The 26841-nt window shown below is 43.3% G+C and overlaps 1 protein-coding gene across 2 annotated transcripts in view; it reads right to left on the reverse strand.

Annotated features, from left to right (window-relative positions):
- NAV2 (neuron navigator 2) overlaps window positions 1-26841 on the reverse strand; it is a 364005-nt gene that overhangs the window by 122450 nt on the left and 214714 nt on the right. For both annotated transcript variants that reach the window (XM_032794565.1, XM_032794560.1), the window contains one exon: window positions 24929-25318. In XM_032794565.1, the coding sequence (XP_032650456.1) occupies window positions 24929-25318 (390 nt within the window). The remainder of the gene's footprint in view (window positions 1-24928; window positions 25319-26841) is intronic.

Here is a 26841-nt window from a genome sequence, read left to right on the forward strand (position 1 = left end):
CCCCTAGGATCTCTTCCTTTGTTTTAAAAGGACCAAAGCCAATTACTGACTTTTCTTACTGGGGCAGCATATTTTTACTCACAAGAAGAAAGAACAGCCAAACAGCCTTAAATTCATAATATATCCATGAATTAGAGGGAAAAAATCATGATGCAGATAGAACTGGCTCTATCTTTTCTCTTTTGTATCATTTCTGTCACAATGTCTCTGGTAACAAACCTAGCTGACGGTGCTGCCAGACTCAATTACTACAATTACTTGAGACAGGAAGGTTAAAAAAAACGAAAAACCCTGCACTAGATGTGATTTAGCTATATAGGTCTGTACTGGGCCTGTTCAAGAACAACAGAAGAGTCTCCGTTGGGAGTTTTACAAAGAGGTTGCTAAGCTAGTAAAACTAGGGACAAGGCTATTCTCAGTTCTCCAGAGTCTACAGGGACAAGATACAATTCTTTTCTCCAAATTTAACAAACAAGGAGGCTTAAAAGAATTATAACTGTTCCTCCAGAACTGCTAGAGCATAGTTTACATCAGGTCTTCCATTCTGTTCGTCAGAAACTCATAAAATCCTTAAAATGGAAGAGCAAATTTGGTTCACAGAAGAAAAAAAAATAGAAAGAAAAAAGTATACCACTCTAATTATGTAAGACTATATAATTCAATGTGCATACTACAGGCATGTTGCAAAAACTCATACCCGCATATGCAAATCAGATAATTGCAACTACTTGTTTGCACAAGCTATGACCGATTTTCATCTTAAACGCAGAAACATTATTGTGAGCGTACCTGTCACACCCTTTGAAAATGTAGCTTTTAGGTCTGCATTTGTCATCATCATCATCTGGCATACAACTAAACCTCTTAAATAAAATAAACTAATTTCCAAGATTTTTTTTAAAGTTAAAATAGATGTGATACTATTTTACTAGTTGAAAATTATGATACTGTGCACACACACAACATACATTAACTAATCTTAATATGCAGACTCTGGCTGAAATCCCGGTCAATGGAAAAACTCCTGTTGATTTCAATGAGGCCAGGAGTTCACCCTCTGTATGTATGTGGAGCAATCAGATACATTCAAATAACTCTGTACTTGTGCCAGCTGGAACAAATAATAGCTTTTCATGGACAGACTTTCAGAAGCACTGAACATCCATAAACCCAATATAAGTCAATGGAGCTGCAGGTGCTCAACACCCTTGATAATGATATATGCAGGTTTTATTACCCTTTTTTTTTTTTTAAAGGAAAACTAAAGTGTAGCAAAAAGAAAATAAGCGAACTCAAATCTTATAACAGCTACAACACCTCGCTCTATAAAAAAATTGCATAATGGGTTTGTTTTCTTAAATATTAGATAGACAGGGGTTTTATTTAACATTGTCAAATAGGTAGCACAGCTTGTTGAATTAAAAGTTTTACAGCTGGAATGCAATTATACATAAATTTTATCTAAGAATGTGGGTGTTCCGCCCCTAGTTAGGGAGAAGTTTGGTCGGACTAAAAGGAGTGATGCCCTAACTCCAAACTGGGGCCAAATGGGGGAGCTGGAGAGGGCCCCATCTCCTATATTGTGCATGGAGGAATAGGGAAGTGGGTTTCTTTGTCTCCTATTGGTTGGTTTTGGGGGAGGGGAAACAGAAGCGCCAACTGGCTATGAGACCCCTTCCCCCCCATGTAAAGATATTAGGGAAATTAAGAAGAAAGGCAGGCTTACAGAAGTGTTCTTATGAAACATAAACACCATTAAGAGCCTAACTCTGCAAACACATACACTGGCCGTAACTGCTTCCCATCATAATTTAGGGGCCAATCCTACACCTTATTATTAAGTACCTGTCTACCTCTGTTAAGTATCTGTCATGCCATCACTGGTCACTTAAAACAGGTTGGACTGTACGTTGGGCTGTACAGATGAAAGGCTCTGAAACAAATTCATAACGCTCTGTCCAAGGAAGTGAAATGCAGGCACTCTCATAATCTTGCCTTCACAACAGGTTCAGCTGAGCAAGAAGAAATTGAATGCCTATGCTACCACTGACATTGATCTAGTCTTCTCCCGATACATCACAATTCACTATCTCTAAGCACCTGGTAATAGCAGCTGGGATTTGTGTCAGCCAGTGACAAGGGGTTGTATTTAATAACAATATATTGTGATATGCATAGTTAGTGACAAGGAAGAGCATTAAGCCTTACCCACTATGTTGACTAAGGGACTCTAACAGATGTACTCCAATGCAGAAATGCAGGATGCTAGAATAGCCTAAAGAAAGAATTTCTCTCTCACATGTATTTTGGTCTTCATGTTCCCCGCACAACTCCTGATAAGGAAATACATAAATATGTTCCTCTTCGATGCTGTGAAGGTTGATCTGCCCTTTAGTTCAGTGCCATGGCTGCTGTCAATGTGTCCCCAGTCATCAGCTATTGGTGTGTGGCAATGGGTTCTTACACCTAAGATGATGTTCTTTCATCTTCACCCAGCCCCAGACTAACCACAACTCATCCACAATATTCGCTGGATCCATCAGCCCAGGGAAAGTTCCTTATTCCCTTGTGACAGTGTCTCTCCAGTATGCTTGCACACAGTGCTTCGACTATTGTTTAATTTCTTTACTTGTCTTTACAAGACAATATATTAATTCCCTTATTAGACTCCTGCATCAGAAGTACCGTGGTAACACATTCAATGTCAAACACTCTTTAAATATCTAGATGAACGGAAGTTTAAATGACATAGTTCAGGAACTTTTCTGGCATTTCAGTAACAACAACCAGAGGCCCTCAAACACTGACTTTTTATGCAGATGTGTAAATTTTAGTTCCTCAGGAGAATTTAACAGTCGAACTTCAACAAGGTTAACAACTAGACTCAACTAGGAGAAGACTTTTAATGACTGGACAATGAAGCACTGATAATAAGGAGCTTCTTATCTACCTTCTGTGGATTATCCCTCAGGACTCATCTCAGTATTTTTACTTTTCAACAACAAGGAAATACAATTAATTTTCCACACTTGTGCCTCTTGACTACACAGGTGTTGTTTACACAGGCATCCTTAATAGCGTATTAAAAGTGCATGGCACAAATTGAATCAAAACAATACATAGTATTTTCTAGGCAAAAGAAAAAAAGTGCCCCACTTTCCTCTGTTTCAACTGTTTTTGAGTTCCCTTGGCAATTTAGATCTTCGAATTGCTCTCTTGTTTTCCCAACTACACCCCTGTAAGTGCCCCTGAAACTTTGTATGGTGTAGCGTATCCTTCCAAGTTCAATATTTTTAAGATGTTTCTGATGCCTAAGTGATTTTTCCCCCTTCCCTAAGTGCACATGCAAAAAACAGGATCAAGTTATACCACAGATCAACCAAAGTCTTACTTAGCAGGCCAAGTCACTTGACTTTTGTATGCACTCTGTACTTGCCCATGTATACAGAGCACCAACAGCATGCTTATGGCTACACATCTGATAACTCTCATACTTATTCAACTTTGCTGCTAAATCTCAAATTGTGAGTACAGTATATACAGCCTAAGGGATATTCTAGGCTTCAACATATAATCTGACATTCCAAGGACTTTTTTGCCTCAGTAATAAAATTAAATTAATCATCTCAAGTAAATCAAAATCCAGACAGGATAGTGAATCCAAAAGATTGGTTATCTCAAGGTTTCCAATCAGGCAATATAAACATTTACTCTTCTAGGCTTCAGTTACAGTGTCATGGGTATTACTAATTGCTAAGTGTCAGTGCTGCAACAACCAGTGAATGTAGTTAATTAGACAAGAACAAAGTACATTAAAACTTTGATGTGTGTAAACAGCACATCTCTACTACTGCTTGTAAAATATGATAAATGTGATCAAAATATGCCTGTTGATGAAACCAGGAAATCGTCTTAAAATATGACGAAGCTAAATATCATTATTACTGCTCGACTGACTGAAGGACCACTGCTAACCAGAAACTTCTCAGTTTAGTATAATTTGGGTTTGCCTTTTTTGTTCTGTACCATAAGCTTGTCTTCACTTTTTGCCAAATTCCTGTCACCAATCAATCTTGCCTGACCACCATCATCTTGCCACTGCATTTTATGTTTCTAGCCAAAGGGTGGAACATGCACCCTGCCCACAAAGCCTGCCTTTAAATTAAAAAATAAAGAAATAAATAACCAGCCAAGCAAGGTCAGCTTGGGTTTTGTCTCTGGTTTAAATTTCAAGTTTTGATTCACGTACATTTCAACAATTCAGTGAAGGCATTCAGCAATGGGCTCAGGTCCTGAGTTTTTTCAGCATGATCCTGTTGTCACAAGGCCAAAATACTCAACATGCAATCCAAATATTTCCTTTCAGGTTCACATCAACTCATACCCAGTGTGCACGTTACTTTACGTCTAATTAGATTGCACAAAACAGATGGACTTGGGGGTGGGGGTGGGGAGACAAGCCCTAGTATGGAATAACCCCTCTGCCCCCAACCATGCCTTGCATACTCTGAAATAGCAATCATTGTTTGGGACTGCGAAGAAGGAGATAGCCATCTAAGAGATAGGTGAGAAAGGTAATTTCTTTTAATAAAATCTCATGAGTGAATTTCACAGCTTAGTTTGAGAAACCAGGTAAATGCAATATACTTATATAATTAGCAGTGGAAGCAGCAGTTCTCCCATGGAGGGCTCATTCTCCATGCCAATTTAATCTTGACCCTTTCCGCTGGGAAAGCCACTAACATGGGGAGGTGGTTTCTGTGAAACACTTACTTCTCCAGGATACTTCTCCACTGGGAATAGAACTGGGACACATTTCTCATATACCATTGAACAGTTGTCATATGGTAACAATTTTTGGTCATTTCAGCTGAGGCCTAAGAATATTTCTGCTTGCCTGGTCTCCTGGGTCCACACATTATTATAACCTCCACAGCTGTGCTAGTGATATTCTACAGTAAAGAGATCTTCCCTTCGCTACAAGAATGGGTATCAAGCACATCATCTCCTGTAAGAGATTTGGAGCTTACTGTTGTACTAGATTAGATCTCAGATATGAGTGGTATGTTCTATATGCTTTATAGCCACAGTTGCTTATTTAGGGTCCAATCCTGCACAAACAAAGTTAGTGTGACAATTATCAAAACTCTCACTAACAGTAGCACTGGGCCTTTACTAAAATGAGTCCATTTGTTACTATTTCTGCAGGGCTCTCTTGGGGTCAAAGGATTTTAAAAAAAGTTAAAATGCACATGCTTGTCCTGGTTCATAATCCTGTTCCCATACTGGACATTAGGCAATCTTTTCAGACACTGATACAGCCTCCCTTTGCCAATTCTGCTTTAGATTGTAAGCTGCGCAGGGAAGGAGTTTGCCCTGTATTATCTTTGAAGCACTATTCAAACCTAAGCCACTATAATATAAATGACAAGATTAAATACATTGACCCACTATCCAGCTCTCCCTTTTAATGGTATCAGGAAAAGCAGCTATTTTTGAAGAAAAATATATACAAAAAAAAAATCAGGGCAGGCAGTGCTGTTTCTTCAAAAACAGGGAAAAGACAATTAGAAAGAAACAAGTGGTTGCATTTCAAATTGCATTAGTATCCAATTCTTCAATGCAGAAAATCTAAACTGTAAATTATGTGGTGTTGTAATCCTCTGGTTTAGTGTATGCGATTATATCTCCCTCTAGTGGCTGGTCTTACAGTCTACTCCTTTCTTACAGCTAAATGAGGTGTCCTTTAGCTCAAATGGCAAACCTATATTTTTGGTGCAGAAGACCCTCAGTTCAATCCCTGCTCTGCTGTCTACATGTGTATGCAGACAGGGTTCTTCACACATTAAAAAAAAAAAAAAGAAGAAGAAGGGGGTAGGAAGGTGGAGGGTAATTGCCTTTCATTTTCTTCTTGTACGAAGGAGCAGCCCACAATAGCAAATGTCAATAGCAAATGTTGTCTCAGTTGACGCAAGTGACCCAGAGGACTGCCCCACCACAAATCACAATGGGTCTCTTTTCTGTTCTTTTTGCCCATTCTGTTTTTCCTTCTGGTGTTGCTTCATTCACATTTGCAGCTGATTATCACTTTCCACTTCCCTTCACCTTTTCAAAGCTTAAACACTACAGCTGATAGCCCTCTCAGTCCTTTTAGGGTGGAGGGGAAGAAGCCCAGCTGTGGCGGAGCTGCTAGGGTGGGGTGAGCTGGATTTGGGAAGGCGATACAGTACACAGAAGTGTGAGAGGAAGGATTGCCCACTGTTTACAATAGAGTGGGATGATCTAAAAATTTAAGAATTGGTGCTGTTATACACAGTGTAGACAAAATATCACAATGAGATCCCAGCAGCATCACCTCTTCCCTTCATTCTTCCACGACAGTGATGCGCCACCAAAATCCATACACAAAAATTCCACCTCAGTCGGTGATAAATGTGACATTCCCTGAGTAAAATACTGTTCTTTATACATTCGACCCTCACCCCAGGAACAAAACAACCAACTATTCCATTCTCTTTCTCTTCCTTATATAAATCTATCAATACAACTCCTTCATTGGCTGATGAGAGTAATCATGGCATTTGTTGGAGGAGGGGGACTCCAGATTCTTCAACTCCCAACTGTGGCTAAGTAAGCAGGCATTGGCATGGAGAGCAGCTGTTCAGGGCTCCCATTCAGCACAGCAACACATTGGCTCTCTGTCTCTTACGGGTGCTGCTGGAGTAGCCTTCTGAGAATAGGAGCCTAGACATTAGATGATGTTCTCCCAGAAGTGCTGGTGGGAGATGTCGCAGCCCTAAGGCCTCTGATCTGACATGGCGTCTGTATGGCCAATTGCCGGTCATCTAAAGGTCACACTAGCACTGTGTGCAGCACCGTAGTGCGGTGTGCAACCTTAGAGGGCCGTGTCCAGGTTCCCACCTTTTTACCCGGTCACCTAGAGGTTAGGCTAGTGTCGTGTGCAGTCTCCTGCTCTTCTGCCTAGCAACCCAGGGGTCAGGTTAGTGCTGTGTGCATAACACCAGCGTGCCTTGAGCAAAGGGGCCCAATCTGACCAATCGTAATGCAGTTCAAAGGGTCGGATTACGGTTGTGTGCAAAACTATGCTAGTGTGCTGAGTGCAGCTTCTAGTGTGCCATGTGCAAAATCTGCCCACTTAGGGGGCAACAGCTCGGAACCTGGAGGGTGGGGGAGCTAGGGACCAATCAAATTTTGCCAGGTGTAAAAAGTCCCTGGAATAAAACCATGCCTCGGGCCAGGATCTGTAGGAGTATCCGCGTGTTAGCTGGAAGGCCTGATCACCCTTCCAGCCAGGGTCTCCTCCGGATATAGCCGGCTCGGGTCGTGTTGTTTATTGTTTTTTCAACGGTATCTTCCACGGATTCGGTATGCTTCTGGTGTCTGTACTGCTGGTCAGCTGCGCTTGGAATACGGTACTTGCCCTCTAACTGTCTGCGCTTCGCCTAGCCTTCTCTCTCTCCTCCTCCCCTCTTTATTTGGTATACAACTGCATATGCTGCTGCCTGTTATAAAGTTGTGTATATATGGTATCGAAGAATTGAGTTGTTATAATAACTGCTATTGAAGTTAATTTGGTGTATTTGATAATGATATTTGGTTAAGTGTGCACACAGATCATTTAATTTGGTGTATTTGTTTACCTTTTACAAGAGCAGTTGGTTTTGAAGTATTTGGTTATGTGTTAATGAATGTAAATAGCTTGTTTTAGGTTGTGTAGAGGTTTCTTGTTCTAATAGCACTGTTAGTTGGTAAAAGTGCTCCTCCCCAGCCCAAGTTGTGATTTTTTTCCCTGTTAATAAACGGCCACGTGGTGTTTTGACTTTTCAGTCCGTCTGGTCTTGGTTTTCCTCACTCAATCAAAAAATCCACCGAACCCGCATTCGGGTCGGACACGGCGTCACAAACAGGATCGAGTGAGGAAAATGGCTCTTTGTTACCTGCGCATTTCGGGTGTCCGTGGCGAACCAAGGTCACTGACAAAACCCCCAAGGATGAGTTCAATCATTTGCAGTATCATGTTTTTCGTGATCGGGGGCACGCTGATGCGATTAGTTGGAACTGTATTGTTGGGACTGGCTATTTGAACCAGACTTATACTGTTAGTTTGTCCATTGGTGCTGCAGGCTGCTTGTTGACATGCCATATGGGCCTTCGGTTAACCCCTACAGAGGCCAGTTATCGGCCGGCTTGTATCAAGTCAGGGGAAGCTGGTGCTGGGACTGATCTGGCGCGGTTGTGGAAAGATGCCCAGAAAATTTTAAAAGCGGCTGGGGGCATCTGTTCGTCTACTATTAACCCCCCTAGACTCCCGAGCGGAGGTCCTGCGCATGAGCTAGTAATTCAGTTCATCCAGGAGTTAGAGGATGGGAAAACATCAAAAAAGCTTCATCCTGATCAGTACAAGCCAGAAGCCGTTGCTAGTGTCTATCACAAAATCTTAGGCCTGGCTCTGGATAAATTAACTATTGTCATGGGGGCCCTCACCTCTACCGCTTGAGAGATGATTGAAACCCCTAAGGCTCCCGAGGCAACCCTGCCACCGCCCGAAGCCTCACCTTCTCCTTCCCCGCTTGAACCTGAAATCCCCGAGCCTTCTCCCCGGCCATACCCGTCAGCCCCCGGAGTATACCCAGAGTTATCACTCTTATCCCTCGAGGTGAACCCAGGAAAGTTAACCCCTAGTCTCGTTAAGGCTATGCCAGTGCAATTAACACGCACTAAAGTGGATCCAAATGGGGTGCAGAACATCACTTATGAGTGGCGCACCCGTAGTAAAGCAGAGATGAAGGAATTTATTAATGATACAGGGCAACAGCCAAACGAGCCGGTGCTTGCATGGGTAGGACGCCTTATTCTGGAATTTGGTCAGGAATTAGTTGACCAGGAGGAGACAACTCTGCTTTCCCGAAGTCCCGCCTGGTCAAGAGGAACCGCCCGCGGGGTGCTTCTTACTGCCCCAGTTTGGCCCATTTCAGTTCCCGCAGCTGCATACTTGCAGATTAAAAATAGCCCACAGGCGTTTCAGCTCCCCCCCGAGGACATTTCTACCCCCCGTAGTTTAATTCATACCATTGTGGGGGCATCCCTCATTTGGTGGGACCCTACACAGACCCCACTGGGTCTAACACAGGCACAGCAGCAATTACGCCCGTTTCAAGCTTACTGTTACGTTAACGACCCTGCTAGTATTCCTGTACACGAGCAAGGAATAGATGTGGCACTTGATAGCAGCCCCCTCGGAGACACTAGCACGTTATTATGGATGCGAGGTTTTCAGGGTCGACCAGTCACCTCACTTTTCCAGGCTATGGATCATTTAAAATGGCCTACCCCCCTACCAGCCATGGTGGCCGCAGCCACAGCAGCCCCTGGGGTTAGGTCCCGGTATCCCGAACGTTCTGACATAGAACGAAAGATCTTTGGGTTTTTGCTTAACAAAGGGGGACTTAGCAAGGAGGTTGCTCGAAAGCTAAGCCCCGTGCAGCAGAGGGAGCTAGCCATAGCTTTGGGGTGGGAAGATCGCTCCGGGGACCCACAGCCGGGAAACGGCGCAAGACCGAGTGCATAATGGCGGCCCTCAGGCTGTATTTTCTTTTAACTACCCTCAATAATCGGGAGGTCCGCTTTTTGTTAGATATGGGAGCCCAGGTATCTATTATCCCCCCGTCCATACCCCATAAACGTACAGGTCGCGTTGTCTATGTCCAGGGAATTAATAGCATTGATCTCCGACCTGAGGTCAAAGTAAAAGCCACCCTTCGGGGCGCTCCTGTCCAGTTTACTGCTCTCCTGGGAAGCCAGGCTATTCTTGGTATAAACGAATTAAAGGCTTTTAAATTGGCCTCGGTTGTTGTTGACGCCCTACTTGTCACTCCACTCAGCAGTCCCCACGAACCCTGTGCAAGTAACCCAACCCCGTGGAAATACCAACCTATCCCCACTCCTCCCCAGGGAAAGGCCTCCATTAGCCAGCTCTTAGCCCGGCTTGAAAGCACCCAGCGTATTCGGCACGTCTCCACGAGCCGATACTTGTCCAGCACCTGGGGCATCCCAAAGCCCCATCAACCTAACGAGTACTGTATGGTTATTGATTATCGGTCGGCTAATCAGCATATTGAAGCTGTTGCTTTTGCCAGTCCGTGGGACTTACTTACAATTGAACGGATCTTATTTAACAGGCAGGCCAAGTGGGCATGTACCCTTGACCTTAAAGACATGTTCTATCAAATACCGCTCCACGACCCACAAGGACTTCTTAATTTTGCATATGAAGGTGCACAATATCAGTGGCAAGTCTGTCCCCAGGGGTACCGAAACTCACCCGCCTGTGCCACTGAAGCCTTAACCCGAACCCTTCAGGTCATTTCACCTCCGCTTGAATTCCAAGTGGTCCATTATATGGACGACATTCTTATCTGTGGTCATCGCCCCGGCCCCGTCCAAACCCTTACCGGTCAGGTCCTTCAGGCCTTAAATAATGATGGGTGGGAAGTTAACAAGCCCAAAAGCTGTTTGCAGCCGTCAGTTTCATTTCAGTTTTGGGGGTTTAATGTTGAGGAAGGAATCCTCCAGCACTCCTCATACCAGTGGCTACAACCTCAGTTTAAGGTGGGGATTCACGCCCCCGCCCCCCCCCCCCCCCCCCCCCGGCAAACCAATCCAGAGAATCCTTGGGATTTTTAATTACCACCGAGCCTTCCTTCCAGCTGACCTACTTAATGCCCTTTTCACCATTCAGCAGTTTGTAAAAAGCAAAAAATTGTTTTGGACCAATGAAGCCGATCGGGCTTTAAATAGCTTGGCAGCCTGGCTTCATTCTAAACCGATCCTATATCGGTGGGAGACTAAAGATCCAATCCTTATTACCCTAACTATTGTGACCCACGGCGTAAGCGCCGCGATCACCCAGGATAACTACCCAGTGTACCACAGTGCCCACACCTTTAATGGTCCGGAGTATAGGTATGGGTCGGTGGGGCACATGCTTCTTGGAGTCAAACTAGTTGCCCCTTGGGCTAAATTGGCTCATGGTAAGCTCCAAGGTCCTCATGTGCAGCTTATTCCCTGGTTGTCATTTACTCCGGCCCCTCAGTTTCATGGTTCAACAGCCACTTGGGAAAAGTTGGTATTTATGGCACAGGAAGCTTTTAGCTTGTGGACGTTGTGTTCTAGTTCCCTAGTTGAGGAAGAATTCAGTTTGGCTGAGCTTAGCGTGTTTGAGCTATGGATTGTATCTGACGGGGGCATGGTTCCTTCCCCCCGTGCTCGTATCCTTTGTCAGCCATGTGATGTATTTCAGACTGAACTTCTCCCAAGTCATATTTCAGCCCAGCTAGCTGAAGTGCAGGGGATACTTTTAGCTGCCTCCCACCTTGCTTATGCCCATCCCCGTACCCAGGTTGTCCTCGGTATTGATTCTGCCTATGGGGTTTCCATCCTCACTCGAGAGAGACAGCCACAGGCCCACGAGGACTTGTGGGAACAAGTCTTTACTCTTATGCATAAGACTAAATTACCCTGGTTTGTTACCATTGTCCTTCTCACCGGCCAGATAGTAATCCACTCCATACTGCCCTTGATCAGCGTCTCCGTGCTTTTAAGGGTGAAACCTCTAGCAACCCTGAGATGTCTTCTGTTGCTTCTATTAACCCTCTGGATCCTTTCTTGGTATGGATGCATGAGGAATGGGGACACTTGCCTGGACGAGCTCTCCATCAAATTCTCACGGTACACGGGCACCGTAAATCGGATTTGACCCGTGAGCACTGCAATACTGTTATACGCGCTTGCCAGCAGTGCCAAGCGATTCGTTATACGTCCAGCCCTGTTGTTGCCCATGGGGCTCTCGACCCTCAATTGTTCAGACCCGGATACTATTGGCAATTAGACTTGATTGGCCCTTTACCTGGGGCTAAATTGTTTCCTAAGGGGTTAGTAGTTGTAGATTTAGGTTCCTGGCAAATTCATTGCTTGCCGTTGAAAAAATCCACGGCTCTGGCAGTTAACAAAGCCTTACTCCAAGTTTTTGCAGCCAGGGGAATTCCCTCTGAAATCCAAACTGATGGAGGCCCTCCATTTACCAGTCATAGCTTTGAAGACTTAGTTACTAAGTGGGGCGCTCAGCTCCATGTGCATCTCCCTTATCAGCCCCATAGCAACGGTGTTGTGGAACATCACATTGGGATTCTTAAGACAACCCCGTGCCATTACTGGAAGGCCAGACTATAAGGGCTGGCATTTAATTCTACCTCAGGCACTTATCACTCTAAATGCAGCTTATAGCCGCTGGCCAGAAATTGATCCAGAGCCACCCCCACCTTGGAAACCGATTTTCAAACCCCAAGAGCCAGTATGGTTATGTACCCCAGTGGCATCTGGGCGGTCACAACCTGTCCCAGCTGTTGTGTCTAAGCCTGGCCACTTTCCCAATACCTATCACGTCGTGTGTACTGGTCAGTCAGAAACTCAATTGGTACATCATAACTGGCTTAGCCGGCAGTCGTAGTTAGGTCAGTGGGGCATGTGCCCCCAAAGATTTCTTTTACTGTACTATCATATTTTAACTTTAAATGTATAATTTCTCAAACAATATTGTTTAAGGTAAACTCATTATTTCTGGTTCTTAATCACTTGTTTCGGTGCATAGTTGCTATGTGAATCATTAACGACCTTTCAGGTCTTGGTAGACGGGCTTACTGGGCCAAATCGTTCTACAGAGTAGTCATGTCTCTTTGGAGACTGCAATGGTCTAGTTTTATCTGTGTGTTTTTTGATAACATGAAAGTCGGGATGTCTTTAGTGTTTTCCTTGGGCTCTGAATTAATGCAGCTCTCCTACCGCAACTCCCTCTAGGGTGGGAATGGAGAAATGGGGTTCATGGGAAAGATACCTTTCACCATGCTAATGCAGATTTCGCACTATGCTTAGCCTTAGCCGGCACTCAGGGGGGCATGTGCCCCCAAATGTTTCTGTTAGTTAGCTATCATATTTTGACTTTATATATATCATTTTATAAATATTGTTTAAGATATAAATCATACTTTCTACTTCGTTATTATTTGTATCAGTGTGTAACTGCTGCTCTAGCACTGAAATGCAATAAATTCGTACCAAAGGGTGGGGGGGCATCTATATAACGGGACCTGTTGTTTTAGGCTTGTTTGCAGCTGCCGCATCCACAGCCAAATCCCCTTGTGAACTGGATCCTGGCCTACGCTCGGCAGGAACTCCTGACCGCTAACTCAGGCGATGTTTCCTCTATTCCCCCTAACCACTATTGCATTGTGTGCTCTAACCCTCTCTCCATTCCTGGGCAGATCCCTTTCTCTCTTGATTTTATCCCCATCAAAAATGTGTCTCGTGAAGAGCCTATCTCACAATGTAGTGAATCCGACTGGCCCTGGAGACATTTGTTTACTTGCAATTCTACTAAATCAGATCAATTTAAGACCCCTAGCACGTCTATTTCCGTGTATAACCTCAATCCTCCTGCCAGTCCTTGTTTTGTGTTTTTGGGTCCTGGTTCTATCCGTTCCTGGGGAGACTATCCCAACTGTTCTCATTTTTACATGCCCCCACCTCCTTGTCAGTGGTGTGGTGAGCAATACGACTGTGATGGTCAACCCAATTGGCAAAAGCCAACTTCCCCTAACTGGTATTGTCAAGCCTTTAAGTCCACTTTAGCCACACTTAATCAGTCTAATGTGCCTGTTACTGTTTTTAATGCTACTTCATGGTTGTCTAGTTTCCCCCTCGTATTCTCTACTACCAAAAGGCGAACAGTTCGCCTCAGAGCCGTTGATTGGGCGCATTGTCACCGGATTGCAGTTGTCCTCGACCCCATAGCTGTAAGCAAGAGGAATATGTCCTCAATTACTTCTGGCCTGTATTCCCCTTCAGGGATTTATTGGCTATGTGGTCGTGGTATTGCCCATAGTCATCTTCATTTTCCCAAGGGTATTTGTGCTCTTGGGCAAGTTTTCATTAAAGGAGGAGGCGTCTTTCACAGACCTCCGCCTGCGTTTGGTCCACAAAAAAGTGAAGTTACATGGTGGACACGTTTAAAATCTGCCACTGAAACCCTCTTTTGGGGCTATGTGCAGTTTAATCCTCTCAGTTATGCTTTTACTCTTGGTCAGCTTCGAAACCTTTCAATAAATTTAGAGATGATTGCTAATCTTACAGCTCTTGGATTTCAGCAGGTTGATAACTCCCTTACTGTACTAGCTGAATATGCCGAGCAGAATCGCCTCATGCTACAGATCCTGCTCCGCCAGGACTTTTGTGAAGCGTTCGAGAATCTGGACTCTCGCTTCAAAGGACAGTGTTGCCTCTGTTTGCGTCCTGGATGGAACAACCTCTCTGCCATCACCCAACAGCTATCATCTCTGGCGGTCCGGATCCGCGAGGAACACCAAACTTGGGACTGGTGGCAAACCACTCTATCTGGCTGGGGACTTGGACAATGGGCACAATCCTTTAAGAATTGGCTGATTACTGCAGCAGTTGTGATTGTTATTTTTCTGATAAGCCTTGCATGTACTAAAGCCTTAATTACTAGATCTGTGTCTGCGCTTCCTATTCAAGCTACGTACTCTGCCTTCCAGTCAGCTGATGACCAGTCAGAGACCAAGACCCCTGTCTAAATTTTCTCCCTTTTTCTTGGTTTTTTGTAATTTGGTCTTTTTTCCCTACGCTCGTCCCCCTTCCTAGGCGTGAGCTGACCCTCTCGTGATGGACCGCCAATCGGCCACGGGGGCATGTCGCAGCCCTAAGGCCTCTGATCTGACATGGCGTCTGTATGGCCAATTGCCGGTCATCTAAAGGTCACACTAGCACTGTGTGCAGCACCGTAGTGCGGTGTGCAACCTTAGAGGGCCGTGTCCAGGTTCCCACCTTTTTACCCGGTCACCTAGGGGTTAGGCTAGTGTCGTGTGCAGTCTCCTGCTCTTCTGCCTAGCAACCCAGGGGTCAGGTTAGTGCTGTGTGCATAACACCAGCGTGCCTTGAGCAAAGGGGCCCAATCTGACCAATCATAATGCAGTTCAAAGGGTCGGATTAGGGTTGTCTATGCTAGTGCTGCTGAGTGCAGCTTCTATAGCTTTAGTGTGGCCAGTGTGCAAAATCTGCCCATCGTAGGGGGCAACACTCGAACCTGGAGGGTGGGGGAGCAGGGACCAATCAAATTTTTGCCAGGTGTAAAAATAGTCCCTGGAATAAAACCATGCTCGTGCCAGGATCTGCAGGAGTATCAGTGCCTTACTCACTGAAGGACCTGATCAAACCACCTTAGCGGGGTCTCTCTGGATAGCCTCGGGAGGGTGCTTATTTTTTCATTGTTACCCCAACGGATTCGGTATGCCTTCTGGTGTCTGTACTGCTGGTCAGCTGCGCCTGGAATACGGTTTAAAAAACTTTGCCCTCTAATTCCTGTGCTTGGCCAGTCTTTTCTCTCTTCTTCCCCCTTTTTATTTGTATACAACTGCAATATGCTGCTGCCTGTTATAAGTTTATGTAAGTTATGTATATATGGTATCTAAGGATTGAGTTGTTATAATAACTGCTATTGAAGTTAATTTGGTGTATTTGATAATGATATTTGGTTAAGTGTGCACACAGATCATTTAATTTGGTGTATTTGTTTACCTTTTACAAGAGCAGTTGGTTTTGAAGTATTTGGTTATGTGTTAATGAATGTAAATAGCTTGTTTTAGGTTGTGTAAAGGTTTCTTGTTCTAATAGCTCCTCCTCATCCCAAGTTGTGATTTTTTTCCCTGTTAATAAACGGCCACGTGGTGTTTTGACTTTTCAGTCTGTCTGGTCTTGGTTTTCCTCACTCAATCAAAAAATCCACCGAACCCGCATTCGGGTCGGACAGGAGACAGGACAGGCGTTCCCCTGGCAGCCTCATACAGGCAGCTGCCATGTCCTAGCCACCTATGGCATGACAGGTGCCTGAGGCCTGGTCTTCACTATAATTCTTCTGTCGACCTAGCTACTGCCTCTTGGGGAGGTGAATTACCTAAACGGATGGGAGAAACCCTCCCGTTGGCATAGATAGTGTCTACAGTGAAGCAGTACAGCTGCATTGCTGTAGCGTTTAAAGTGTACAAATATCCCGAGTAAGTATCAGCCTGCTCAGTCCCAGCTGTAGAGAAGGCAAAGCAACCTGTGGCATTCTTGGATAGGACTATGAACCAAGTCTCCCCCGCCCCTTCCAGAAGTGTAACCCATTCCCACCTGACAAATTTTGTGCAGCTCCATATGTGACTTTTCTCAATGCTGAGAACAAGGTAATTGATTTCCCCCTGCCCCCAGAAACCTGCTGGGCAGGTAGGAAACTATTTCCCAAACAGGTCAGAATCAAATGAGGCTTGGGGAAGGGAGCTTAAGGCCCTGGCTTATGGGCTTGCTACCACAGCCCAAGGTCCTGGCAAAGCCATTGGGTTCCAGAATATTGGAGGGAGTTGGTATGGGTGAGTCTGAAAGAGGAATTGCTGAGGGGCTGGGGATCCCTGGGAAAGTTGGTGTGGGTGGATGTTAGAGAACCCCCAAGACTCTGTTTTTATGGCATAGTGCCAATCTGAGGGTAACTGGGAAAGATCTGAGACAGCTTCACTCTGACCAGGGACCAGAGAGAGAAGAAGCAGAAAGCCCACATGGGCATTGGAAACCAGGTGCCACAGTGTTACCTGGTGGGCTTCTTCCCTCTTTCCCATAATGAAAAGGGATTTTCTGGCTGTTACTGGCTAAGACATTCCTACTCCTGACTGTTGTGCAGTCTGGTAATTCCAATTAAGTTATTTAAGGGTCTGGATCCTGCAAACATTTATGACTTGGTATAGTACTTCCTAAAATGTGTAGTCCCATTGATTTCTAAAGGCCTGGTCTACACTGAGGGGTGAGGGGGGATCGAGCTAAGATACGCAACTTCAGCTACGAGAATAGTGTAGCTGAAGTTGACGTATCTTAGGTCGACTTATAATCACTTACTTGGCGTACTTGCAGTGCGGCATCAATGGCCGCCACTCATCAACTTTGCTTCTGCCTCTCGCCAAGCTGGAGTTCAGCAATCAATGGAAGAGTGATTCGGGATCAATTTATCACGTCTACACTACATGCGATAAATCGATCCCCAATAGATCGATCGCCACCTGCTGATCTGATGGGTAGTGTAGACGTACCCTTCTACACTGCAAAAAACAAAAAAACACCAAACGCATCCCCGCACCGAACCTCACAGCCCAGGTCAATTTACATGGGCTCATGGGACTTGAGCTGTGGAGCTAATAATGGCAGTGTAGACATTCAGTCTTGGGCTGGAGCCTAGATTCTGAAACCCAGAAAGGAGGTCTCAGACTCCAGTCTGCAGACCCAGCAGGAATATTACACTGTCATTGTTAGCCCCACAGCTCAAGTCCTATGAGACCAAGTCAAGTCTGTTTACAATCCGCAAGCCCAAGTCAATTGACCCAGGTTCTGAAACTTATTGATGCAGGTTTTTCTCTGCAGCGTAGTCGTATCTTAAGGATCTATTATTGTTACGCACTATGCCTTCAGGCCTCTGGGACGGAGCCCTAGAGTTGTAGAAAAAGCTCTGTGATATCCAATTGTATTACATGTGAAGGACTTTGTCATAACTGATTAAAAACTGTGTTGTTATTCACAAGAGAGAGTTAATGTTGAGTGTGAAACATTAACTTTGACATTTGCTGACTTGCATGCTTAAACGGGTAATATTAACACTCTCAGAATAGCTTTTTCATGTAATATTTTATTTATTTTCTTTTTAGGCATGGCTCTCAGGGCATGATTTACTTTATATTTAAATATTTCCTTATTTTTGGTCTTTTCATTTTTACAACACAGGGACAGCCACAATTCCCTACATCCAAAACTGGATATCAGAACTGTTCTCTGAGGAGTCAGAAGTCAGAATTTCCTAATGCCATTTCATAAAGGTCACTGACAGCAGGCTGAGTTGTTCTAAGTCTACTTAGAACTCCTTGGGCTAGCACAGGAAAAAATAAAGAAATCAATTAACTACCTACCCTCACAGTATTTACTGTATCACAGTATTAAAAGGATCAAAATATAAGAAGCCTGTTCCTACATGACAGAAGAAAGTTCAGAGAAAGGGAGAATATAACAAATTACATTCTAATGATTATTCATCATGTTGGAGTATTGCAGCCATATAAGGAACCTGTAGTTTTCAACTTCATTCATTATTCATACTTAGATCAAGTCCTATCGTGCATGCTAAGCCATTTAATCTGCAGTGCCTAATGAAATGACCAAACCAGTGAAATTAATTTGATCAATCAAGGTACAGAGCATGGATATGAGAAAGGTTACAAAGTTTATCTTGTACTCAATGGGCCATAACATTGCAATTTGGCCCAGGCTTCAAAATTTGGACCTTGATCCATATTTGTATTTTAAACACCCCAAAGATGAGGAGTGTTTGGATGCAGGATTTTGATGGTTTATACTCCATCTTATTATCGTTATTTATTATGTGTTGAGTGGCAGCAGTGGGCTCAGCTCTGTAAAAGATATAAAGGAAGACATGGTCCCATCCTTGAGTGCTTTCAGAGTTTGCACAGATATGGCACAAACCAGAACCAAAATGTGCAGTGTGACCCAGAGGAAAATTCCACCTTAGGGCCCCCGAAGTCAAAGGAAAGACTAATATTGATTTCAGGGGCATTTGGACTGGGCCTTTAGAGCACAGGCTTTTGGTTATTAAATTTATTGGAAAAGTGAAGGCATTTTTGCAGCTGCCAGTTCAACACTCATGGTTTTTTTCAGAAGTGAATTTTAAGAGTTAGGGCTTGACATAGCACTGTCTATCCCAAGGGCTAGGTCAGTATAACAGTGTCACTCAGGGGTGTGGAAAATAGTAAGTAAGTAGTAACACTGACATAAATTTGTAATGTAGACCAGGGCTTCGTATTCTAATTCAGGGAATGAGTTTAACCGGCACGTACACATGCTGAGATGTAGAAAGCAAAAAGTTCAGAGTTGCAGAATGGATACACAAGAAGAAGTTTGAATGTAGGTCTTCTTAAATCCTACAGTGCTGGAACAGGCTTCTCATGCTAAACAGCAACACCTATGCTTCTAGTGCCATCAGAAACTGAGAATTACACAGCTACACAAAACAGTGAAAAATGCTGAGGAAAGAGAGACAACTGAACTTCAAATAATGCTCAAGTCAAATAGGTTCTTGTTTTAATCTTCACCAGCTCACCTCCCCTTACTTCTCATTGGCAGCAATCTGTAGCAGCAATAATTTTTATGAACAGGTAAGAAAGCAACCGTTATTAGCAAGAACTTTTTTCTTACTTCTTGTGAAATATATAAGTCCTTCTTTTCCTTCTCCAATAAATGTGCTCACCTCGACTCTAATGAAGGACTGACAAGCCACGTGCAAATGAAAAATAACTTCAGAATTTAAGATGCCTTCCAGACAATAACTAGATAGGCAATGAGAGCATACTGCAATATCAATCAATAGAGGTGTCAGAATCACATAAAAATCTTGTTCATGTTACTCAACACCTAAGCAAATCCATCCTCTCACTAACTTCTCTACTAAGGCACTCTTAATCTGCTGTACTACAGACACGGCATTAAAATTCAGCTTGTGATAAAATTCAGCTTCAGTGATTGCTTTGGCCTATGTAGTTTATGTGGGTACAACTCTTCCAAGGATCCTGCACCAGATAGACAATCGGCCAGCCAAAATGCCATTCCCAATTCCCCATCTGTGGGCCTGTTTAATTCTGATGACAGCAGGCCATGAGAAAGCCTGAATTCCCAAACTGCCCCAACCTGTTCTCCTTTTGAATTTCCCTCCACTTCAGCTCTACATCCTCACTTCACAATCCTTGTAGGAAGATCATTAGAAACAACAAAGCCTCAAATAAGCAAAGAGGGATCACCTCCCAATATGTGTGTGCATGTGCACAACCACACAAATAAATTCATACATACATATATGGAAGGAAAATGAACATCCTAGCAAAAGGGAGATTGGGGTAAATTGCCCTTTCTTGACAATTAAACCAAAATCAAGGGGAGGATGGGGGTGTCACAACCAGGACTTGGGTGGTCAGAGCAGGAGTCAGAGTTAGGCGAAAGCTCAGAGCCAGGAGTTAAGTCAAGGATCAGGGCCAGAGTGAGAATCAGGAGTCGAGCCAAGGGTCAGAGCTGGAATTGGAGTCAGGAGTCAAGCCATGGGTCAGAGCTGGAGACAAGAGCAGGGATCAGGAACAAGACAGGAAGGCAAGAAATGGCAACAGGCAGGGAATCAGGGACAAGTCATGAAAGCAGAGCTCAGGAGTCAAGCAAGAAGGCAGGGTCCTATGTAGCAGCCAGACAGGAATTCATTCAGATGCAGAGACAATCTCCTGTGTCGCCTCCTGGTTTAAACAGCGCAGCTGGACCAATTGGTAGAACCAGGCACTTGTACAATCAGGATTCCCCTGGGCAGTGACACATTGCTTATCAGTCACTAGCAAACTGCCAGATGGTGGTTGGGATGTCAAGGCTGCTCGCAGACCTGCGTTCAAGACTTGTGGATCCTCACATCAGGTCACAAGCCCTTTCCAGTTAGCAGCATTCTTCAGATCGGGGAGAGGTTAAAAGTCTCCCTAAAACTACTGCTTTGGTTTTGAAGTAGATAGGTTACATGATTTCAAGCCCACCTAGAGGTAATGAATTATTTCACATCAAGGCCTGAAAAGCCTGGAGCTACACAGCCAATAGGAGTTAATAAAACAGGGAGTGTGATACAGGATCTTGTTTGCTCCCCACTCCAGGAAAACTCAAGTTACCCCACTGCTGCTTTGTTTTGTCAACTTTTTGGTTTCCAGGAGAAGTCAATTTCTCCCCTGGATGGGTCAGCCTGCTGCAGATCCAGCACCTGTGATCTTCCTAGGTTAGCAAAGATTTTTCTGCTAGATCAGGCCGTAAGGAATGGCACTCTTTCTATCCCTATGAAATCAATACTAATTTCTGCCAGAACCCTTCTTGAACAGAACTGGAAGGCAGGAAAAATGGAACTTCCCATGACCTGGTGCATTTAAAAGAAAGCCTCAGGAACCAGGGCTAAAATGATTTATTTTGGCTGTGACAAATATTTTGGCTTCCTTTCCTATCAGTTTGCCAGTAAAAACACAGACCCAAGGTTTTTCAAACTACAGCATTGCAGCAATTTTGAAAATGACAAAGTGAAATGTATATCAACTAAAAAAGGGCTATTCATGCTATAAATGCCTTTTTGTGCTGTTTTCTACATTCTGTAGCATAACTTAGGAAAATATTGGGCTCATTTGTCCTCCAGTTTATATTAAAGAGCCATTGTGCAGCAAACCACATCAATGCTGTCTTTAAAAGCAAGCTCTCTCACTTCTAGATCCTATATTACCTTTGTCCCATTGAGATACACCGCTATCCCATTTTCTGTTGTTGTGAATAACTCACATCAGGGAAGATGACTCATAACACTGAAGTTACAAAACAATCTTTTCTTACTGAAGACAGTAATCCAGCATTATTAGATGTCAGTAGGGTTCACTGAGGGTAACACCCTCGCCTCCAAGACAGAAGGTTCAAGTCCCCCAGTTGGTACCAGGATCATATCCGGTGCTGTCATTTCAATGCAGTATTGGAGGATTGCCTCCATTCTGATGAAACCTTCCCATGTGATTATATTCTGAAGAATGTCTCCAAAGTCAGCAATGTGTGGTAGTGCATTGTCTCTGTGACTGCTCAAACTTCAAATGTGCACACACTTGTAAGTAAATATGGTAGGTTTTTGTCCGCCAACTGCTCAGACCTCAAACTTGATAAATTATCTCAAAGTGAACCTAGTCCTTCTGGCTCTGACATCACTAATAATAAAGATTCTGTCAATGGAACTTAGCTCACTAATGCTACGTGGGCCAGAAAAGAGTCCAGCTCACTCTCGCATACTTATATTGGGTCCGCACTGTTCACATAAATAAAAACATTTTAGTCAGCGAGGGCAGCAAACATGATTCACTACATTAAGGACACATCTACGTTAGAAAGAAAAATGCCATTTATATACCGCCATGCTTCTGATCCTATGCTTGAAACTGAGGTCCTTTCTATCAGTCTTTGGTTGGCTGTCGGAGTAAAAGGCAATGATCCCACAGTACTTTTGAAAAATTGTAGCAGATAAGAGTCTTGTCTCATATTCTGTCTCCCTCAATTAAATAGGCTCTAATATACAATACTACAGGTGAGCTCTTGCTGAGTACATAATGGCTGCTCTACTGGCCTATGCAGTAATGCTACCACTGGTACTTATTATGCTGAGATACCTGAAATGAGAGAAATGCTTGGTAAAACTAAATTTTAATCTATTTTATTATTTCATGTGAGCTCCATTCTAGATTGTTATTCAATATTTTAAAGGCTAGTGTTATATTTCTGAACTTCAGCAGGTTCACTGCTATATAGTGCAGGGTGACCAATTAGTACAAAGTAAAAAATGATATGTGGAGATCTATACAGTCACTAGTGTCTCTGGAAATGTACATCCAGGACCTTAAACCTTTTTTTCTATGTCTTTCATAATTATATCCTTGTTTGTAAGATGAACTTCTAGAGCGTGAGGTACTGAAGCTGGCAATATCAGCTTCTGATTCTGCTGAGGACAATTTTCAGTTCAGATAAAGAAATTAACTTCCCAAGCGAAACATTAGATGGAGCCACACACAGTAGCCTTATACGCATGGTTCAGAACACACGACAGATCTCTGCAGACAGGCTCATTAATATTGTGAAAAAGGTGTAAAGATAAAGAAAACCATAGTTCTACCAAGGTCATTCTTTTTCACTGGACAGGCCTACCCTACTTGTCAGCAGGTATAATCTGAGAGAATAGATGTTTTTTCCTTAAACTTGTTACTGTCCGCTCCTATCATAATCCATGACTTGCTATAGATGAGATGTTCAGAGGGCCAGCACTAGACCCATACACCAATTAAATTCTCAAAATAGGGCCCAAGTAGGACTAAGGTGGTGCGTCGGTCTTCCCTCTACACAGGGGTATTTTACCATATGAGAACAAACTTCTTTCACCTATATAGCTAAAACCAGCCCTTCCCTTCAAATTACATTCACTATCTAGAACCCACACATCTTGCACTAGGTCTTTTATAATAACCACAGCAATAGTCAAAATCATTTTCACTCTCTTCCTGTCAATTTTACAAATCCAGTTTTGGGTGAAGGTCGTTTGTCTTGAGGAAAGAGTGGTAACTTTTAGCATAATAAACATTGCAAAACAAAGGCATAAGCTGCTTTATTTTGTGTAAACATCGGTGATTTTAGGAATGTGTGTCTTTGCACACTGGCAACTAATAGTTCCTTATATAAAATTGAGACTTTACTACATCTCCATCAAACAGCTTTCTCATTGGATTCTTTAGTATATGATCCCTAAAGGAAAAAAGAAAATGTAAGCAAAACTTCCAAACTCTCTGGTAGACTAGAGTCAATTGAAGGTTTCCAGGGTCCTTTGTGGTTAAATTTGCTGAACCTTGTTTCATAATAATGGTTGCATACTGGCAAACAAACAGCTGGATTCTAGCTTTCTGTTTCAGTAAGAGGCTCTAAGCCTTCTGACAAAGCCAATGCTACTATAAACAATACTAAAATGTTAAAGATTAAAAAAAAAGATGTAATGTTGCCCCCAAAAAAGGAAAAGACTAGTTATAAAAAAATTATTTTCAGATCAATGATTTTGAGTTTTGTAACATAAATCAAGTGTTGATATATTTACATAAAAATGAGTTTCCCAGTCAAAGAAATGCAAAGTTTAAATAATTGTCCATCATTTAGAATTCCTGCATTTTCATCTATTTGTTTTTTAAGTTGCATCTTGCATACTAATTTTTTCCCCATTCACTGAAATGTAAAAACACGTCCCTTTGGTGATCCGAAAATGTACGGACTTTCTACTGCAAGTTCAGAGAAATCACTGGGATATGCAGCAAATACTTTCAGCTGCAACGTAAAAAATGCCACAATTTCACCATCTTGTGGGGACAGTGAACACTGCAGCAAACATCTGACAAGCATTGACCTAAGTCAGAAAAGCATTTAAGCATCCCCACAAGTATGTTCTTTTTCAGGAATACACTAAAACGTGCCTTACTTTAATTGTGATAAAATCCCACTGACTTCAAGAAGAATTAAGCACGTGATTAAGTGATTTGCTGTGTACGGATGCTTTCCTGAAAATGGCGCAAGAGAGAAGAACCTATGTTACATACACACTTTTCAACATTTACTAGAAATATGTGACTAATTCACTTAAAATACAAATCCTTTCTTTTTTCTCACCTGAAATTTTGATTACAACTCAACTAGATTTGATAAAGATTAGTCTAATTTTATATGTTTTTCCAAACTAAAATTTTGTTGGAGTTTGAAAAAAGTTGGGATTTTACCCCCTAATATTTTCAAATACGTCTAACAATTTGAGGTTCTGTTTCCATCTACGTCTAGACCTTAGGTGCCAAAACTCCATGGAAAAGGCTCTTCCTATAAGAGAGTTCTAGGTCAGGCTGGTCGATTCAAGAGATTCAGCTAAGCATCCCAGCTCTGGGATGCTTATCAGAACTTAACACAGAAACTTCTCATTTAAGTGTGAAAGAAAGAAAGAGACAACATGAGTAAGACTCTAGCCACTACTCCATTCAAGTGTGGCTGGGAGCTTGTGCTCCAAATTCTCATTAACAATGGGCACAATCTCTTTGCTACCTTTAAGGAGTCATTTAAATTAACCCATTTAAAGCAACAGTATAAGACTGAAAAATGCACAGTTCCATTATGTACGAAGAGCCAAATTACTTTTACTTACCCACTCGTAATGTCATCAGTTCTTATATTCTTGCCCAGAACATCGCCATCGCTCATATAGCCAGTGGCATCCATGCTGATGGTTTCAAGATCTATCTCATCACCACCCTTCTCTGAGATGTCCATATGACAAACGTTACTACCACGGGATGCTAGCTGTCTTCTCAAAGGTGCTGAATACATATAACGCCCAGACTCAGTGTTGATGAAGCGGCTGGCATTGGCTCTTGGAGGATACCCATTTCCCATTGATGGAGCATCACCTGCCTGAAGGCGGGGACTGGACTGCCCAAGTCTCCATGATAAAGGTGTTGGTCTTCCAGTCAAGCTGAGAATACTGCGACCGCTTATTTCAGTAGTGACATTGGTGTCAAACGTGGTCTCCAATGTGCTTAAAAAAAAATTGATTTAGTCTTCACTGACATGGTACAGAACCATTAGATTTCAGGTGATGCCACTGCATACATCATAAAAGAATGTACTTCCAAATAGTGGCAAAGATATCAACTGCAGGTGACACACTTAACAGCATTTGCCTAAAACAAATCTCTTCATGTATTTTACACACCTTAACAACACTACTTCAAAAATAAAGGGTCTCCCTAGCCAGGCCATAAATGTTGTGTTGGGGAAGGGATTAGAAAGAGAGGGAGTTATTTATTTATGTGTTTATTCATTTTTGGCATGGGTTCTTCCTAGTAACCAAGCCCGACTTTTCCTCTTTCAGTCAAACCTAACCCATAATTGATGCTGTCACCATTCCATGCAGGAGCCTTAAGCTGATAAAAAGACCACTTTACTTCCTAGCTGCATTCACAAAATACCCTATCAGTTTGGAGATGCTCAAGATAGCCAACAATCCTTCTGCCTCTCTCAATGAAGACTTACGGGAAAAAGAATTATATAAAGATTAGACTAATTTCAGACATTTTTTCAAACTTAAGAACTTTGTATCTATTTACACCAGGGGTTAGCAACCTCTAGCATGCGGCTCGCCAGGGTAAGCACTCTGGCAGGCCAGGCCAGTTTGTTTACCTGCCACGTCAGCAGGTTCGGCTGATCGCAGCTCCCACTGGCCGCGGTTCACCGCTCCAGGCCAATGGGGGCAGCGGGAAGCCACTGCCAGCACTTCCCTTGGCCTGCGCTGCTTCCCACAGCCCCCATTGGTCTGTGACGGCGAACCGTGGCCAGTGGGAGCCGCGATCCGCCTACCCTGCCGATGTGGCGGGTAAATAAACTGGTTCGGCCCACCAGGGTGCTTACCCTGGCGAGCTGTGTGCCAGAGGTTGCCGACTCCAGATTTACACAATATTTTGATTTTCAATTTCACCTCATGACCACTAAATACATTTTCTAAGGCTCAAATATATACTCTATTCTTCATGCCTGTATATACGAGTATATTGCTTCCCTTCAATGACAAAAGCTAGTATAGGCTGTCTATTTTCTCCTCTTTGAGAGCTGCAGCTTCCCTCTCCCAAACCAGACCAACCAACCCTCATTTCCTTGGCTAAAATGGACTAAATGGGCTCAGGCTACTCGCAGCATGATAAATCCTGTGGAACTATGAGCAGGCCTAAGTATCCTGTGGCTACAGTAATTAAATCATAATGAGCTGTCACTTTAATCGAGACTTTAAAAGGAAAATGGATGCACTGGGAGTTCATCTGTGGAGGCACTGGCACAGGCAAATATAAACCTTCATCTGCTGAACTCATTTAGGGCTTCATCCTATGAAGGGTTCAGCATCATTAGTCAAGTGAAATTGAGGGAGCTGAGCATCTCACAGAATCAGGCCCTTCATGTGGCCAAACATCATATTCTCCTGAGTCTCTTGTTGAGCATTTAAAACAACAGCTCATAGAATGTTCAAATGTAATCACAGCTTTTGCTTATCTTAAGCATATTTTAAAT

This window comes from Chelonoidis abingdonii, chromosome 4 (genome assembly GCF_003597395.2).
Source record: "Chelonoidis abingdonii isolate Lonesome George chromosome 4, CheloAbing_2.0, whole genome shotgun sequence".
Lineage (NCBI taxonomy): Eukaryota > Metazoa > Chordata > Testudines > Testudinidae > Chelonoidis > Chelonoidis abingdonii.